The sequence below is a fragment of the Calidris pugnax genome, unplaced genomic scaffold, assembly GCF_001431845.1.
Source record: "Calidris pugnax isolate Ruff unplaced genomic scaffold, ASM143184v1 scaffold12, whole genome shotgun sequence".
Lineage (NCBI taxonomy): Eukaryota > Metazoa > Chordata > Aves > Charadriiformes > Scolopacidae > Calidris > Calidris pugnax.
The window spans coordinates 444,357-462,906 of record NW_015090767.1 but is presented as its reverse complement, the minus strand read 5'-3'; the positions used below and the strand labels follow the sequence as shown (position 1 = coordinate 462,906).

Below are 18,550 nucleotides of genomic sequence, written 5' to 3'. Positions count from 1 at the left end.
ATCTTGTCCAAGAAGGTGTATGTGACAGAGGCTGGAAAGAAATTTTGGGTTTGCTAAATCACAGATTAGTGAACGGCCATCGCGATTATTCATCCTCTCAAACCTGCTGTTTTCTACCAACACATCCAAAGTTATTGTATGCAACTAGAACAGATTTATTTCACAATTGCTGTAGCCTTTGGAACTCATCATTCAGTTCATCATTTACCTTTGCAGGAGACTGAATCTTCATATCTTTTATCTTCACAACTATTCTTCCTTGAAAGACTAGCTTTGTGTTACCCCTTAAAGTCTACATTTTTGTTTGTGTTTCATGTGAGGCAATGGAGAAGTTCATAGGCTATTTGAATTTCGTCATTTAATTCCATAAACTTTTGATCTCTTGTTATTCACAGAATCACAGTGTGATATGGGGTTGGAAGGGACTCAAAGTCACTGCATAGTAGTGGGATGGGACTCCCAGGCATTTTGTTTGTTAAGGGACTATTCAAGGCTCAATTGGGGTTTCGATTCTTATTGTGATGCAATCTTGAGACAAGCCCAGCTGAGCTGTTTTCGAAATTCCCCCCAAATTATCTCTGCATAGGTAAGGATGTGGCAAAGCAAGGCGAAGCTGAGTCAAATGACAACTCCCTACATCTTACCTATTGTGCTCTGAAACTGGTTTGGCTGGGTGCTCCCATGCACACCTGTGTTTCTATTCCTGCCTTGTCTATAGAAATAACATCTGAAACCGATTTGTAGTTTTGGAAAACAGTCAGGACACATTTTCAATTCTTTTCTTGTTCATGCAACTGTACCCTCTGTGTGCTTCACTTCTCTCAATTATACAACTTGATATTAAAAAATAAAAAGGAAACCCCGGCTCCAGTGAGTGTTTCATTGGTATTTGCAAAACAGCAAGTCTGGAAAACATCCGAAGTGGCAGATGTGCAAAATTCTTATTCAATAGCTAGAAATTGCCTGTACAATAATTCTTCAACTTCTATTAATTTCATTGCATCTCCACTTGCCAAAGGGTGCTACTGGTTCTTTTTCTGTCAGTAGAGAGTTCAGAGTGTATTATGCAGCTATATTAGTGGAGAGAAACAACATGGAAGGGAAGAGAGAGACTAATGTTTAGGAAAACACTGTTGAATAAAACAATTTTCCCATTTTATTCATTTCACTTTAGAAAGAATGATGGAGGGATAAAATTATTAAACTTAGGCCAATTTTTGAAAATGAAAAGGCTGAAACCAGAGAGGTGGTTTACCCCTGGTAACACAAACACTGTGCCACCCAAATGCCTTAAGTTCTCCTTGACTCCCTTATTCACAAGATAGTTCTGGGTTTTTTTGAGGTTATGCCTGTTTCTCAAAACTGTGACGTACAAAGGCTTTCCGTTTTGTCAAAAATGATTTATTTGATATACAAATAATATCTAAGGGGTTAGAGTTGGTGGCAGGTCCAGCATTCAGTACCTCCTGGGTTGGGTGGTTGCCGTAGTTTCATTTGTGGAAAAACAGTAAAAGAAACAATATGGTGGCAAGTAAGAAGGGAGGATAAATTCTTATCTTTGACTGCTTACAGGACTGCAGCGTTAAACTTGACATGTCTAATAAGTAGGCACTGTCATCGCGGCTCAGTCCCAGTTCTGCATTGCCATCTTTAATATGGATATTGAAGTAAAAATTCTGCCAATGACTTCAGAATCCACGTTGAGTGAGCATCTCAGTCAAAACATCATGGCTATTTTTATCTTATTTTTCAATGTAGATTTGAGGTGACAATTCACTTCCAAAATAAAATGAATGGGAAAATGTATGGCTTTGTATGTCTTCCAATATTAGGGAACAAAGAGGGAGTGAGGCACCTGAGAATTTTCATGTGGCTTCTAAATCTTCATAATGTCCCCCAATATTTAAGTACCACTATATTTCTGTAACAATGTAATCACTATGAAATACATAGGATCATATTTCATACTTCAGTGATGATATCTCAGAACATACCTGTCTTGTTCTGGTATGAGGCAATAATGTTCTACCAGGTATTACTGACTTATCCATCAGTTTTAATAACTTTTGCCTATTTGACTTTATTTTGGCTTTATCATCTTCCTAGATTTTTATACCTCCAGAGTCCATTGAACTGTGCCATTACATCTCTTTTATTACATAGCTTCCATCAGATTAAATTTTTTTTGCCCAAGGAAGCAGCTGTCTATTTGGTTAATCAAAATCATGGTTCTGTTTCTTATCTTTTTTGAAGCAAGGGAAGTACCTGTACTGGTAAGGAGAACCATCAAGGTTTCACAGAATGATCTTGTACATGTGGGAAAACTTTGCCATTCTGCGCACTCCTATGGAGCAGGTGCGTCTTGGCAGAGAAGGCTTTGCTGTCAGAATGCAAATCATGAGCTATCTCATTTAAATGCTTTGTCAGAACACTTCAAAATATGATTACATAGGAGCCAAAAGATATCACACTCAGGATGTGCATCCTCAAAGTAGCTATCTTATTTTATCACATAGTCAGTATCACCAAACCGGTGTCTTTTTATGCAACTAATTTACATTATGGTAAATCTCAACTTTTTAATAATAGTTCTTCAGCGTAGCCTGCTACTGGGACTTAGGAACCAGCCTTGTGACTCGTTAGTCCCAGTTAGAGATGCAGGAATTCTACGGCTCGGCTGGTTACCCACAGTGATGCAGGAATTCTACATGTTGAAAAAACTAAACTTCCTGGCGAACAAGTCTCTTGTTTTGAAATTGTCTGTGGTCTCTCCTGCCCCACTCAAAAGGTGCTAAGAGAAATTATGCAGAATAGTTGCATTAGTGAAAGCCTTCTCCAGTCTTCATGAGTCATTGCTGTGAGGCACGATTTTCTTACCATATTCTGGTGATGGGACAAGAGCATGCCTTCTGTGAGAAACACCAGCTCACACTGAGAATTTAAAAGGACAAAATCGCCGAAGCAAAGGTATAAAAAATTATTATACGAAACAGCGCTGAATCGGGTGCATCTCAAAGCAGAGACACACCAACCCGTTAGCTTTTTGATATTTTATACCCTTATCCCGGCCGCCTGAGTTACTGTCTCTCTTCTCATGGGCTGAGAAGTTGGGGCTCACATTCTTCCCAACCGCCTGACCTATTACAGATCTAGTTCACACCTTTTTACCTTACAAGGCATACCCTCTTCCTCTACAAAATCATTATTCTAAACACACCTTTGATTAGTTGATTAGCTACACGTTATTTCACAGTCTTTGCTATCATCTACTGTCCAGTGTTAGCAGTTACAGGCACCCTGGTGGTCATATCTTCATCAGCCACCCTCTAGATGACCTTCATCCACTTGTCAGTCTTCACAGTCCTTTGTCCACTTATCAGTCTGCCATCTGTCTTTAGTCAGTCTTCACAGTCCTTTGTCTACTTATCAGTCTGCCATGGCCTGGCTCTCTTCACCTGGATGACTTCCCGTAGACCAGGACCCCTGGACAGCCCCAGGGTGCTTCTAAGGATTAGTTGGGTACAATGGGTGAGGCTCCACCATCACCGGGCCTCCTCCGTCAATACAGACATACTAACAAAAAATATATCAGTTAGCTGAAGCAAAACTCAGCCCATTTCTCAGACTTCTACTTGGTGATTTTCCTTCTCATTACTAATTGTCCACTCAAAAGTGCATTTAAACTACTGTGACAACTGTGACATCTGTGAAGACCTAATATTCTTTGTGTAAAGCTGGTTATTTGTAAACCAACCCTAATCTATACCACCAAGAGAATTATACTTTTCTGAAAACAGAAATGCTTTTCAGTTTCAGCTTTGTGACAGTAACGTTTGTCCTTCCATCCATTGTCAGAGTTCCCTTACTCATGAGAGCTATTACTTTTTAAAAGCTGAACTACCGTGCTTGTGTACTAGGACATTTACTATGTCCTAGTGATCCTTACAACCATGATGCAAAAGCATCAAATACCAAGGGTTGTCTGTCATATTCAGTTCACAAACAGCATCTTCTATGCAGGTGTGGAATTATCAGATATGAGGAATGCCGTCTGTGACAAAATCATTGCTGTTCATGTCTTCACCTTGTTTCCTGAAGTGTCTGATGGTTTATACAGCAGCAACTCTGAAGTAGTAAGCAGCTGAGCTCCTCATTAGAAAAGTATAGTAAATGGTTATTTAGCTTATATTAACCCAGATGAATACATAGCATTTCAGTATTTTCCTTGGATGTCTAGGTGAAATCAAAGGATAGAAGGTTTTTTAATTTTTCTAGGAATACTTTGGAGTATTGCCACTGTCCAGCTGTGAATTTGACAGCAGTTCATGTTACAAAAGTCTTACTAGTTGAAAACAATAATATTTTCATCTTGATCCTTTTCTATCTTGGATGAGAAGTGATTTTGACCCCTGACTTCATATAATAGTTTTAGAGGTCCTTTAGCATGAAAATGGGAAAAATTTTCAATAGATTCTTATTCTGAAAGCTGCTTTCCTGTTGTGATGCATAACACCAGAATATTTCTGTCATGCATGTATAATAAAAGTGCACGTAAAACAATTAACAAAGACCTCATACAAAATTAAACATGATAAAATCTCTGAATAATCTCTGACATACAATCTCTGATAAACAAACTCAATTTTCTTGAGGAACAATCCTTTTCAAAACTGAAGAGAATTCAATTCCCTAAAGCAATCTTTAAGCTGCACATATACCAGCTACATTTTCCCCCACTAACACAAAAACTGTGGACAGTAAATTGCCCATCATTATAAAAAGCCTCAGAGGACGAGAGTTGCCTTTGTGCCCTGTCTCTGTTAAAAGTGGCTCTTTCAGACCAGGTGACTTAACTGAGCATATTGCAATCGTATTGATGTAGTCAAATGTTTCCTGCAAAGCTGATAAAACCAGGAAGTTAGTCTTTTGGGGAATTCTGGCATTCCTCAATTTCCCTTTCTGCATCTAAGTTAAAAATCTAGCTCTTTACTCACACTAGAAGCTACTTCTACATCAAAACTTGTACTCTGAGTTAGTGAAAAGAGTTTTAAAATGCTGCAGAACAGAGTTGCTGCTGTTCATACCAGAGGGATTTGTACTAAAATTGATATGGATGTCGCCACTGCCTTCTCTGACAAACCAATTCACTCTGAAAGAAGTTGCCAGTTTTCAAAACTCAAGGATCTAGAAACTGACTCTGTTTCTTCTCTGAAAAAAAAAAGCTATAATGAACTTACAGAAAATAATTTATTGTGTAATCTAATAAAAATTCAAAGCCTTTTACATGACCACTGCTCTTTGAATGCAGGTATGTAGACTTAACATTAGTTAAATTAAAATTACTTTCTGATGCATGTTTTTCCATATAGGGTCCTTCTGGACTAAAAGGAGTTCTGGATTCATTGAACAAGCATTATAATGAGGTATGGACATTTGATATATAGTGTCTATGTGTATGTGTTTATGGCTAAGAAGCATCTAAGATTGAAATGACCACAGTTTTGATCCCAGCAAACTGCTGGGATCCAAATTCATTCAAAGGGTAGATCTTTCCCTGTTCCCTTTATGCATCCCTGTATAGGCTTGGTCCAACATACCTACTGTGTCGTGTACCCTGCTGCTATATGTCTTACCTCCTGTCCGTCTTCTACTCCTGTATTTTTGCCTGGTGCCCTTCAAAAAGGAGGTGGGGGGACCACCCAGCTGTTAGCGTAAAGCACCACCTCCCCATTTCTAAACCTCATCGCTCTAAATTGTACATAACATTTCCTTTTTCTTGACCTACTCTGTTGTGATCCTAAGAGTAAACTAGAAAGAGAAGGAGGTATAATTAAGGTCTGCCAGCAATTCATAAGAATTGTCCTTATGTTTGCGTTATAGATTAATAAAAATATTTTCTGAATTATAGAACCTCCTGCAGCTACAAGCACTTCATAGGAAAAAGTTAAAATTCAGTAGGACAGCATTCCATGTGACAGAACTTTTAAATTCCCACCACAGATTTTTCAAATCGTTTAAGTGGCAGTAGTGTCTGCCATTGTAAGGGACTGTAATTCAAAGATCACGCAAGTTTCTTAATTGCTGCCAAAGTACGTAACTTATCTGATAAGAAAATTTAGTTTCATTCAAAGACCACTGAAGGACTATGACAGGAATATTTGCCTAACACAAAGGTTACTGTGTGTATCAGACCTTAAGTCATGCAGGTCAAACCTGGAAGACATTGATTTCTTTCAATATTAAAATGCATAACTATAAAGAGCAGGTGAATTCAGGATATTTTTCTTATGTAACATATCCAGATGAGTACTAAAATCTTTTTTTGAATAGGGATTATGGAGTGAAATAAATGTCAAATATATCTTTCTAGTTACTTTTATCACAGAAGTGATTTCTCTGATATTTCTGATGTTTAACCCATTCCAAATCAGTATTTCACCTTAGTACATGCATTAGGAATTAAGCATAGTTTTATATGCTGTCCCGGACTAAGGAGACTTAGTTTCTGATTTTGGTCTGCCATTTCATATGTATGTGTTGAAGTTTTCTATATTTTGGCTTTATACCTTTCATTTTCTTGGCAGTTTATTTTTCCTGCCAAAGACTGCTTTCACTGATACTAGCCCTGTTTCCTCTACCAATACTATATTTAGTGTAGCTCATTCCTCACCTCTGCACTATTAATCTCATTTACCCTGGTAGTCACTTTAAGGTTAGTTCTGCAGGAGGAAATACAAACAGTGGTGATCTTCAGGAACTGGCAAGCACATCTCCAAAATTCATGTTTATTATTATTATAAGGCTCTATGAACTCCTAAGGTGTCTTTTATTTCCAAATTAAGAATATTCTGGAAAAATGTAGACCAGCTGCTTTATGTCTATAAATTAATCATCTTTTAAATCCTGTACAGCTTACCAACTTTCTTCCTCCTTCAGCTGTCTAGTTTGAAGATTTTAATGACTCTGTCATGAGTAATTAACTGTTCAACAAGGATATGCTGTTTGGTTTCAGATGAGAAAAGACATGGCTTTCTAATTCAAGTAACAGATTATAAATGTGCAAACTTTATGTAACCACATGTTCACATCTTCCTAGAGTCAACTTAAGTCTCCAACTGCTGCGACAAACGCATTATTTTCTATATGTCTTATGATGGAAATGGGATATTCCCATCAAGGGCAAGAGGGTCAAAGAGGTCATCAAAGACAAGGACAGCTTGTCTGCTTTGCCACAGTTTGATGATTTAGGCAGATGTATGCACCAGTAACTTTCCCCTTTTCCCCACACTATTAGGTAGGATGATGAGTGCTGATTTTGTTCACTGCACCTTGGAGGTACCAAGCAATCTTTCACACTCCAGTATATGATTTGCAATGTGCCTCAGTTATTTCCACTTGTACGATGATATCTCAGTGATATTCTCAGGTTTTTGAGGTTCCTTACACCAGAGGATACGGTCTTCTCATTTTCCAACATTTTTTGCATGTTCTCAGGTATCTCACAAAGTCTTCTTTTAGTCTGGTTTTTTAAAGTGCTTAAATTAAGACAACATTTTTGTTGCTATAGAGATTTTTATATCATTGTTTTTCTGAGAATATTAGTATGGCTTCTTTGCACTGGTGTTTCTAGTCATCATGAGAAACTGCTACCAGGAAATGGTGGGGTGGGAGTATGAGTGGCGGTGGAGATCAGTGAGAGAGATCTTAGGACCCATCATAATTAATAAAGTTGTCTTTTTCTTTCTATAATTTCTCTGTTTCTTAGCAGATTATTTAGAATTCTTCTGATTTCTGTATGGTATCAACGAGTAGTTGTAATTGCTTAATGTATTTAAATAATTTGTTGCAACCAAGCTTTTTCAGGCTGAGTATCAATCACCTTATTGTGTAAGGAGGCTGGAGTGCAAGTCTTTAAAAGCCTAATTTACTTGATCCATGTGTACAGTGAAAGAGAGCGCTATAAATACAGTTGCTGATGGCAGCAGCAAATTGTGCTGGATGGCAAACCAAGACCAGCAGCCTCTCTTTAATGAAGGTGAGGGGAACCAGCTGAGGATAAGCAGTAGCATCTCCTTAATGGGTGGGAGACAGTGCTGGAACATTTCTTCCCTCCTTGTTCTTTTTTTGTGCCTGTTCTTGCAAGGCATGTGACTGTTTTTATACTCCTTGTTATGTCTTTTGCGCTTTCAGTGTAAAAGAGATGCTTTGTGTGTGTTCCATTTTGTTCTCTTCATTATGCCAAGAGTCTGGTCCTACCCTGCTCTGTAGGTTACATCCCTCAGTGACTGGTAAATGATGCCTTGTGATTTGTGTTTATACACTCTCAGGCCTCCGTTCTCATCTCTTGCCTGGGCTTTCAAGGCCTCTGCTTGTCGTCTTTTTTACATACCAGTTTTCTGTACATAGATATAAGGTCACTTCAGTCAAAGCGGGTTCTAAACATCTTTGGAAAGGGCATACAGGTCAGTTTAATCTAAAATGTTCTCCAATGCATAAAAATAAAAATGAAGCCACAACACAAAGCTATGGAAACTACATCACAATCTGCTCAGGAAATGTTTCAAAATCATTATAATTTATAATAATTATAGAACATTCTTGAATAATTCATTATTACTTTTCTAAGTTTTTTCCTTTGGCATATTTTACTTACATTTTGTTGTAAAGAGCAAATGACCTATAAATATGCAAAAAGCATAGAAGTAGTTATTTGGTCCAGTACGCTTTTTTCCTTTCCATGTATGCAAAAGAAATGCACAACTCAGAATAAATCATAACTTATACTATACTCATAATAACAAACATCTAGATTATTCTCAATCTAGAGCATTGACCTTCTTTGGGTATCTGCCTCTTGCTCTGAAGATGATTTTGATAATTAGGGTAGTAACAGTGTTACAAGCTCTAAAAGCTGAAGAAGATCCTCAGGACATTATACTTATAAAAATAATTATGAATTTTATTCAGGTTATGTTCAGTTACCAACTTCTGAAAATATTAACAGAGTGTAAATGGCACTTTTATTCATCATGATGTTTTTCCACGTTAGAGTTAGGGAAACGGGAGCACGGCAAGGGGAGCTGGCTTGCTCAGTGTTCCCACCCAGCCCAGGGGCAGATGTCCTAGGACTTGGACTCCTTGGGTCCAGACTCAAGCTCATTTTTCAGGGTCATTGGTTTTGTTGCTTTTTCTGTTGTCATCCAAAGAAAACGCATTCCCCTTAGGTAGTCTGAGCCTGGCTTTGTGAAGAGCAAAACATTTGCTTTATATTTTATTGCGTCTTTACCTTGTGCAGAAGAGTAAATAGGTGCAGTGCAATAATACCTGAGGAAGTATACAACGTGACTCCCTGGTTTTTTAATCTGTCTGTTTTCTTTGAGGAGCATTGTGAGGAACCTGTTGATCATATTCATTCCCTCTCCTTCTGTCTCACTACTCTAGTAAATTACTTCCATTTTACATTTCATGCTGCTCAAAAGTAAAAACCTTGGGTTTTTGTCATAGGAAAGAAGCTATTTTCTAACATACTTGAGAACTGTGCTGTTATAATGAGCATAAAAATATGTTTTTTGCATTGAGTTAAGAAAAAAACCCCACAGATTTGCATAGCAATAGTCAACATAGACATTACCCTTTTATGCATTTGTTCATCTTCTGCTTGTCTGACTAGAGTATTAATGTGTGACAAAGGATGTGTTGCTGCAATATGTTACTTAAATGTTCTGCATAGGCATTTAGTATGCCTTTCTAATAGTAAATTAGGACTTCTGATTTTACATACTGGTAAATTATATTAACTTCTTATGGTAAATAAATTATTACTGCAAATAAATGGTGACAAGGTCTGTTCTCTGATTTTGTGGTGATATTTCTCCCCAGAGTGACGCAAGACTACTAGGATTACTTGGGACCCCTGGGCCTAAAGGCCAGAAAGGAGACGTTGTAAGCATTTTGGGTGAAATTTTGAGAAGTTTCAAAAATCTTATCTAACCTGCCTCTGCAACCCTTAACACAGTGTCTGTTCTTTGATTTATCACAATGATGTTTGAAGGAACAGGTTTTGGGTATGACTGGCTCTTTGATCTGTGTATTTCAGTCTCCAGCTCATCATGGCATCCTGCAGGTGCAGCACGTGGGCCTTTCTCCTCTCATCTATGACAGCCAGAAAGGCACAATGGAGGAATAATTATGTGTCATTTCTGTAACACTGTCTGAGGAGAAATCAAATGAGTTGGCCTGCTGGTTAGGGGGAAAAGACTCTATGAAAGTCGAAATTCAGAAAATATTTTAAACAGTAAATCATTAATATATGAAGCAGGTTCTCTGTAACAAAGAGACTTGCTGTACCAAAGATACTTACAGTCAGCTTAGAAAAGTTATGTGGAGGTCAGATTCTGAATCCACAACATATGACAGTATATTGTTTATAGGCATCAGTCCTGTTAAGCAGCAGAATGAATTTTTGACAATTGGATGCCTATTAAGCTTGGAAGAAAAGAAAAGCTCTGGATATGTCACAAGATTAGGAATGTTTGGGTTTTTTTATTGAGAAGCCTGCAGATCTGCTAAAGAAAACAGTGATTTAAATTTATTTAGAGATTATTAAATCTCAGATTTTTGTGTCTTACACAGAACAAAGCAGAGTTATAGGAGAAGAGGAGTTTATTTCTATTAGTTAGAATATAAGAGGTTTAAATATAATTTATTTTGTTAAAAGGGTCAAAAAGGAGAATTGGGAATGATCGGCGCAAAAGGAGAAAAGGTAAATGGATTCTTTACTTCTGTGCTTATGTGTGATGCTGGGAGGTGGCTGAGCATACTGATTATCAGTCAAATCCTGTCAAATATACTCAGAATCCATTAAATATATTTAAGCATAGGAAAAGCTGTCAGTCTCTGAATGTCCTTAGTAATTTACTCAAGCCCATCCTGGTATTTACGTATGCAAGTAAATTTCCCTATTCAAACAGCTCACAAACTCCTTAATTTTAAACATATTCAGACTTTCACTGAATGTTTAAAATTATGTTTATATAAGTTTATGATCAGTGATTGCCTCATGAATTGGATGCCATTCATGCTTTTTCAAGTTACAAATATAATGTTTTTCCAGAAGCTCCCTGCTCATCCGTGCAGGTTTCCTGCTTCCTTTGCCCTGATTCTTGCTCTTAGGGATGCACCAATCTTGAGCTTGAAGGAAGTAGTACTTAAATATCAGCCAGTTCTCTTGCACCCCCCTTCTAGAGTCTTAGCCCATGTGATAACTCGAATTTCAGATTCGTATGCATTGTCACTCTTTTCAGCTCATTGTCTTGACTCTCCCTCTGCTTGAAAGAATCACATCATGGTCTTGTCATTAAATCAATGTAAATCAAGTAAACTTTTGTAGTCCATATACTTATATTTTATATAGGTTTAAAAATACCCCGACATTTACCAAGGACTCTTCACCAAAACCAGACATATGTACTATTTAGCATTTGAAATAAATCTGTGTTAACCTCTTCCCGGTGTTTCCATAGGGAGAGCCTTCTGAAAAGGGGGACAAGGGAGATCCAGTGAGTATAGCTACGTTTTGAACTGGTGATGTGAATCATTTATGTTTTATATCATTTTCATAGTGTATTGATGCTGTAATTATTTTCTGTGTATACTTTCATTAGATTCAGTGATTAAGTAGGGTAGCATATGTATTGTCTCTTTCTTAGACATACATTAAGCTCACACAGATTATAAATAAAAAACAGAGATGCCCTGTTCTTCAGCATTTTGTACAGTCCATAAACTTGAGTTCTAAGTGCATGGTTTTTTTGTTCCCTGAGGGTTCGTTCTTTTTTTCAGTTATTTGACAAAATTATGTGTGGTCTTAACTGTACTATTTTAATTGTTTTACCAGTTTCTAGTGTGGCATTTAACATCAAGAAGTTTTCTTATAGCCATTTTATGTGTGCATAATTTTTTGGTTATTTTGGGGGGTATTTTCAGAACATTTATTCTGTAAGAATCTGTTTACACATGTTCCTTATTTTTAATTAACTTTCCTCTCTCATGACATTTGACAAAAGCTGGTTGTGTTGTTTAATACACAACTGAAGGTTGCTCAGATACTTGTGGTTAATATATTGTAATAACTGAAATATGCCATACTGTAATAATGTGTGGGTTTGGAGACGAATACTCGGTCACCAGTAGAGATTTTGTGGTGAAGAATAGGCTTCAAACTGGAGAAGCTCAATGTGGTGCTTTCAAACATTTTTTTCTCTAAAACACTAGAAAGAGCTGCAAATTAATTCGTTTTGAAGAGGAATGCCTTTCAGAGTTTGCAGAAGGCATTGGAAATTCTTTAATGCTTTCTCAATTTTAATTCGTTTTGAAGAGGAATGCCTTTCAGAGTTTGCAGAAGGCATTGGAAATTCTCAATATTTATTAAGTTTGCAAACTATATTATAATATTTTAAGGTAGCAAATTAAACTCTTAGGTCATCTTAGTTAAAGTTTTAACTTCTTATGTTTGTACCTGCTATTTCCAGGGAGAAACTGGAATGGAGGGATCAAAAGGAAATAAGGTATTTTCTGACTATGTAAATGGCGTACATAGCTGGTACTGGGAGACATAACAGTAAATTTGAATTTTTTTTTTTTATTCTCTCAAACAATGTCATTAGGGTGAAACAGGAGACCCTGGACCACCTGGTCTTATTGGAAATCCAGGAGCAAAGGTAGGTGAAGGGTATTTTTGTGGTATTAACAGCCATTGCATTCTATGCTGTTATATAAGAGGACTCTGAATACTATCAACTCTTTAGTTGTTATTGAAGGGGCAGAGAATGCAAATAGTTTATATATAAAGTTCGTGCACGGATCATGGCTACTGTACTTCATAAAATTCTTCCTTGGTAGGATGCTACTGAAAAAACTGTTCTTACTGCAGTTTAAATCTCGGTCACCCTCACACTGTGTACCTTCCAGGAGAGTCTTATAGAGATCATTAGAGTTTGCACCAAGTCACCCATTTATCTCTACTTCTCAATCCCCTTTTCTTTCGATACTCTGGAGTCCTTCTGATGAGATTATTCCAAAAGGAGAAGGAACACTTACCATGTAGTTAAAAGATGACTTCTAGATCTGTCCCTTGAGGGAGGAAATCTTGATTTACTCCTTTTGTTTTGTATTTTCCTGTAGGTAGTGCATTTGTATTTACTTGTATTTGCTTTGGATACATACTTGGATTTTGTACATATCAGTCCCAAAGCTTTCTTGGACCAAATGCTAGATTAAGGGAGAATGAGAAAACTCTATACTTCTTAGTCCATGTGGAAGATAATTCTTAATGCCGGATACCATTGTATCATTTCACAGGGACTGCAAGGACCTCCAGGACCTGTTGGACCCAGAGGGCTGCCAGGAGAAGTTGTATGTATTGTGCAGTCTCCCCAAGCTGGGGTGTGGGGTGTGCTGGCTAGTGAAGCAGTACCACAGAACTGATGGTAGTGCTGCTGTTGTGGTGGTACTGTAGCCATCAGGTGCCGAAGCACAGTAGTATGGGGTGCCTCAGGGTAGAGTTCTGTCATTTGCTTATGTTCTTTTTGTCCTTGTTTTACCATCTGAACAAGAACGACAATGCTAATTTGACTGATTTGCAGACAGTTAGCTCTACAAAAATCACTCTTATCTCACAGGAGCAGGTGAAAATTTAAAAAGTCTCTAGCAAAGTTTTAATCATATTACGTCATGAACTGTAAAGAACAGCTTGTGGAGCAAAGTGAGAAGAAACAGGGAAAGTAAGGGTATCCCAAGGATTTAAACATTTGCCTTCCTTATTTCTGTCTATAGTTCTGTATTATTCTGAAATGCTTTTCTTCCTGTAAAAGGGGTAAAGATTAGTAAGGTGAATAGAATAAACAATTATGTTTATTATCTTAGAATTTAGGTCAGATTTACAATTAAAACTCATATTCCAAGCAAGAGGTAATTCTGAACAATATAAAATTCTTTAGCCAAAGTGGAAGTATTGGTTGGAAAAAAATTAGTAGAATACCTCTTTTCTAATTACTTTTCAATAGATTAAATTACTAAAATACTTCTGCAGAAAGTGGAATGAGAGGTTATTCTTGTGATTGTCGGTTGACATTCTAATTTAATTGGGCAGTGGCTTGCTGACAGTCATAAAGTGCCTAAGGCCATTATATAGCTGCTGTAGGTGAAAAATAGCTTAATTTGTGATCACTGACAGGTGGCAGATGAATTGTGTATGTCCGTGTCTGTGGGAGAATGTCAAAACCTGAACTGTTCAACTCCCAAGCAGAAGCCTACTACTTGTCAGATGCAAGAGTAGGGGCTGCTTCTTAATTTTGGTAGCACCTGAACTGAGCAGAGGTGACACACCCCTGGGGTCTCCAGTTAATATGAGACATGAGACAAACTCACCAGTTTGGAGGCTCACCACTTGCTGTGCTTCTGCACATACACTATTTAGATGGCGAGAACTGAGGGGTGAGGGTACCCAGGAGATGAAGGGGTGGAAAAATAGAAGGGTTCCTGGAAGTAAAGAGGTGTTGTCTCAAGGAAGAAGGGGAAGATCTTGGCTGGAGGAAGGGTCCTGGAAGTCAGGGAAGGTCGTGGAGATCAGGGAGATGCATCAAAACAATTGCCAGGGACCTTAGCCTCTAACACTGAGGACTGGTAACTGAGCAGCTGCACAACACAAACCAAGACAACTTGCTGCCCAGCCATCCTGGATGAGTGACAATCTCCCTGCTGGAAAGTTAAGTCAGGGCTCAACATAATGTGAAAAGGGGAAAGAGTGAGAGTGTGAGATAATCAAGGAAGGTAAAAGCTCATATCTCAGTGGTTCTTAAGTAAACCCCAATATCCAGATCCCCTACAGGCAGTCAGGTAGTGTCAGAAGAAGCTTACAGATGATTTATTGAACCTCAAGATCATGGCCCGTTGAGGGACACAATCTAGGAAGAGTTGTGGGGAGAGGACCCCTTACCAGAGATGTAGTTTGCCCATAACCTTTATACCCGTGGATGCAAAACTGATAGGTTGGGATTGTCGAGGCAGTGGGTGGCTCTGAGCAGAGTTTTAACATGCCTGTAGTTATTGTGCTTTTGGGTGCACCATATTCAGGTCTTCCAATTGGTTGGTGTTTGTCAAGGTGACGGGCGCCTCCTTCACGGGGGTTTTAGTGTGCCTCTAACCCTTATGTCACTGGGCAACAGACCGATGGGTTTGCTGGCCGGTTTGGATCACCCAAACAGGCAGGGATCTCCCAGGATCCAGGAGGGTAGAGCACAGGTGAAACTTCAATCCAGTCCTAATGCTCTAGGAAACATCTTAAACTGTTAGGCATCATTACACTAAGCTTGAAAGTTCCCTGGGCATTTGACTTGACACCCTAATATAGCAGAAGGCCTATTCTGAGGAGGTGGCTGCCTGTCTCCCTTCCAAATTACAGCAGAGTCCCTCGTTAGTGTGCAGGCAACTCTGTTCTGCCTAATCCCCCATGTAGACTGCAATTAGGTTATAGTCCACAGCTGTGGTGCTGTCACATAACCTCAGCAAGTGGCACCTACCCCATCTCTCTGGTTCTCCTCCCTCCCTTCCTCCATAAAACATTAAATGGGTTTTTAAGTGCTATTTTGAACGTTTGAGTGGTTAGATACAAGTGGACCAAGAAAAGCAGAAGATGGTGAGCTTGGCTTGAAGCTAGCAGTTAAGCCTGAAAAGAACTGGGATTTTGGATTTTGCTCTGTGGGTTGGTTTTGGCCTTTATCTTATTTCTACAAACAGAAGCATCTAGGAGCTGCATTCTGTCTTAGGTCTTGCCACATGCACTCTGAGACTGCTTTCTGGAAGAGAGCTCTTAATTTGAACAGACTTTTAAGCCATATACTTTATTAATATTAAAATACAGATCTCAGTGGTCCACAGCTGGCAGACTTTTTATTGTTGACTTTTTAAAAGTCTTAGGGATATAAGCAAAGTGACAGCTGGAGGACAACATCTTCAGCTTCTGGCAGGGCAAGAACTTGGAGTGTTCAATTCTGCATGTAGTCATTATGTGCTGTGTTACTTATTGACCATTTCTTTATACCTCAATTGAGGCTTGCGATTTTTAAATCATGTCTAATTTACTTGTCTTCTACAGCAATAGTTTGTAAGCCTTTTCTGCTGTGCTTCTACTTATATATAGATCCCCAATCTTACTGTGGAAGATAAGAAAATACTGCATGTCTGGTTTCCTTGTGTTGTCATCAGCCCATTTGAGTTCATAATTGCTGATTTTGAAACTGCTGTTCTTCTGCATCTTTGATCAAGTGATATTATGAACAGATAAATAGAGTATATAATGTATATCGATCCTAGATATAGATGGTCTTGAAGACTCATATTTATACACATTCATTATACACATACAACAATTCATCTTGCTCAGCACAATGAAAATTATGAAAATATAAAAAAAATGTGTCTTTTTCTTAGAAAGTTCATTTTTCCATTCCAGATTAAGTATCATACTTTACTGTTCAGTTTTGACAATTTTATCAATTATTGTGGAAATTAGTGGTATTCTTAATAAAATGCTTGATAGAATAGTTGGTTGAATAGCATTGAAGGGTTATGGAAAAAGTTTTCTGTATTTTTTACAGCATAGTAAGAGAAGACAATTTAACTTTCCCTGTTACTTGAATAGTTTACTGTAAGATTTTAATGTATTTAATTTCTCTGCATTCAGAAATCCTTCATGAAAAAGGCAAGGGAAAATACTGAAGTTAAAATCAAAATGTGAAAGATGAGAAGATTTAGACAAAAGAAAGGACGGAGTATATTTATTTTGCTGAAAAAAATTGACTGTATTAAATATCTAGAATATTTAAAAGGAATTTGGTGGGTAAAGTAATGCAGGAATTCACTGAGGATTTCATGATACAGATTTGGATAATTAACTGGTGTAGGAAATCATGCAGCCCTTCATAGGCAAAAAAGATGAGACACTAACTTGAAAGTCAAGGTTGTGTACACTACCATCTTGCCCTGATAGGGTTCAGAAAATAACTGTGAGTATTACATTTCAACTTGAAGAAAGAAAGATGAAAGAAAGAAAAATGTTTCATATATATGATTAAAGAAGGATTCATTAACTTTTACTCTTTGACATTTTGAGTCAATACCAATGTACAGTAAATAACGCAGTGTAAACTCATTTGCATCTGTAATTTTAAATAATCTTTAAGGGAATAGCTATAAAAATGTACATTTATAATTTTATTAATTCCAGGGCTTACCAGGAGAGCACGGGGTAGCAGGAAACCCAGGAGTTAAAGGAGACAAGGTATGTTTTAAGTGGTTTTAATTAAACTTGAGGTTTTAGAGCGTATCAGACTGTTACCTCTGAAGTAACCTTCCATCCACAATTAGTGCATCTGTGTGGCTGCTTTACGAATTGATTTAAAAATGGAGAAGTTTCTTGGAGATGCTGTAAGCCAATTTGGCAACCCGATTGCTCTTTAGATTTGTAATTTAAGTAATATTTCAAGACAGCTGCATTGGGCTCTTGCATTAAATCAGTGCAGTATAGAAATTATTATATTATAATTATTAATTATATTATTACATTATAGTTCGAGTCTTGACCACAGAACAAGCGTTTCAGTGTGGTGTCCCAACCAGGCTAGTGTGTGAAATCCCACTTCAGGGGCAGAAACATTGATCCTGACAGAGCCCTGGGGCAGCTGTAGTGCCTCAGAGGAGAGCCAAGGCTGGGATCTCCTCATGGCACTGTATTGTGCTCTGTAGACAACTCTTAGATAGAAATGAGCTACACCAACAAGTTAAAAATGATGTGTGTGTGTATATATGTTGTGTGTACAGAAGGGGAGAAAATAGGTTATACAGGCGTACTGTGAGCTGTGTGTTGGTAATTATACATGACGGGTTACGAGAGAAAATCCATTTATAGTTTGAAGACGTGAGCTGCTGAAAAGGCAGGAAGAAGAAAGTAGATATAGAATAATGAGGAAAATGTACTCATCTTGCAAAACAGGATGTAGTGGATTCAGAAATAATCACAGAGGAGTGATAAGGAGTGCAGGAGTGTGTAAAAGACAAGAACGTAACAAAAGGCACAGATTCACCTGTGTAAGGAGGAGTTGAAGAGGTGTGGAGCAAGAGATACCGTATGCATTGAAATGAGAAATAGAGGAGATGTAAACAGGAATAAAATGAAGACCAGGGCTGTAGCACCAGAGGTAGATAGCTGGGGAGAGACAGAGTTTGAAGCTGTTCCTGTGAAGCAATTGGCAGGGTTTAGTGACAACCTGTGTATTAGGGGTCTGGAGACAAAGAAATACAGATCAGTTGCGTTGCAAGCATGGAAAACTGAGACAGTGTTCATTACTGTTAGTGACTATATGGTACATGCCTCTTCTTCTGTAACTTTTTGAAGGAAAATATATTTTTGGTAGAAAATCGAAGCCTTCGAATAGATTTTCCATACATACATACGTAACACTTTTGATGTTGTTGGTACATTGTACCTACATTG

The 18,550-nt window shown here is 37.9% G+C and overlaps 1 protein-coding gene across 9 annotated transcripts in view; it reads left to right on the top strand.

The window, feature by feature from the left end:
* COL19A1 (collagen, type XIX, alpha 1) overlaps positions 1-18,550 on the top strand; it is a 193,384-nt gene that overhangs the window by 123,377 nt on the left and 51,457 nt on the right. For all 9 annotated transcript variants that reach the window (XR_001411381.1, XR_001411380.1, XM_014936919.1 and 6 more), the window contains 8 exons: positions 5,370-5,423; positions 9,880-9,942; positions 10,718-10,762; positions 11,523-11,558; positions 12,531-12,566; positions 12,666-12,719; positions 13,360-13,413; positions 17,285-17,338. Coding sequence is in view for 7 of the 9 variants with exons in the window: in XM_014936919.1 (XP_014792405.1) it covers positions 5,370-5,423; positions 9,880-9,942; positions 10,718-10,762; positions 11,523-11,558; positions 12,531-12,566; positions 12,666-12,719; positions 13,360-13,413; positions 17,285-17,338 (396 nt within the window). In the remaining 2 variants the exon portion in view is untranslated. The remainder of the gene's footprint in view (positions 1-5,369; positions 5,424-9,879; positions 9,943-10,717; positions 10,763-11,522; positions 11,559-12,530; positions 12,567-12,665; positions 12,720-13,359; positions 13,414-17,284; positions 17,339-18,550) is intronic.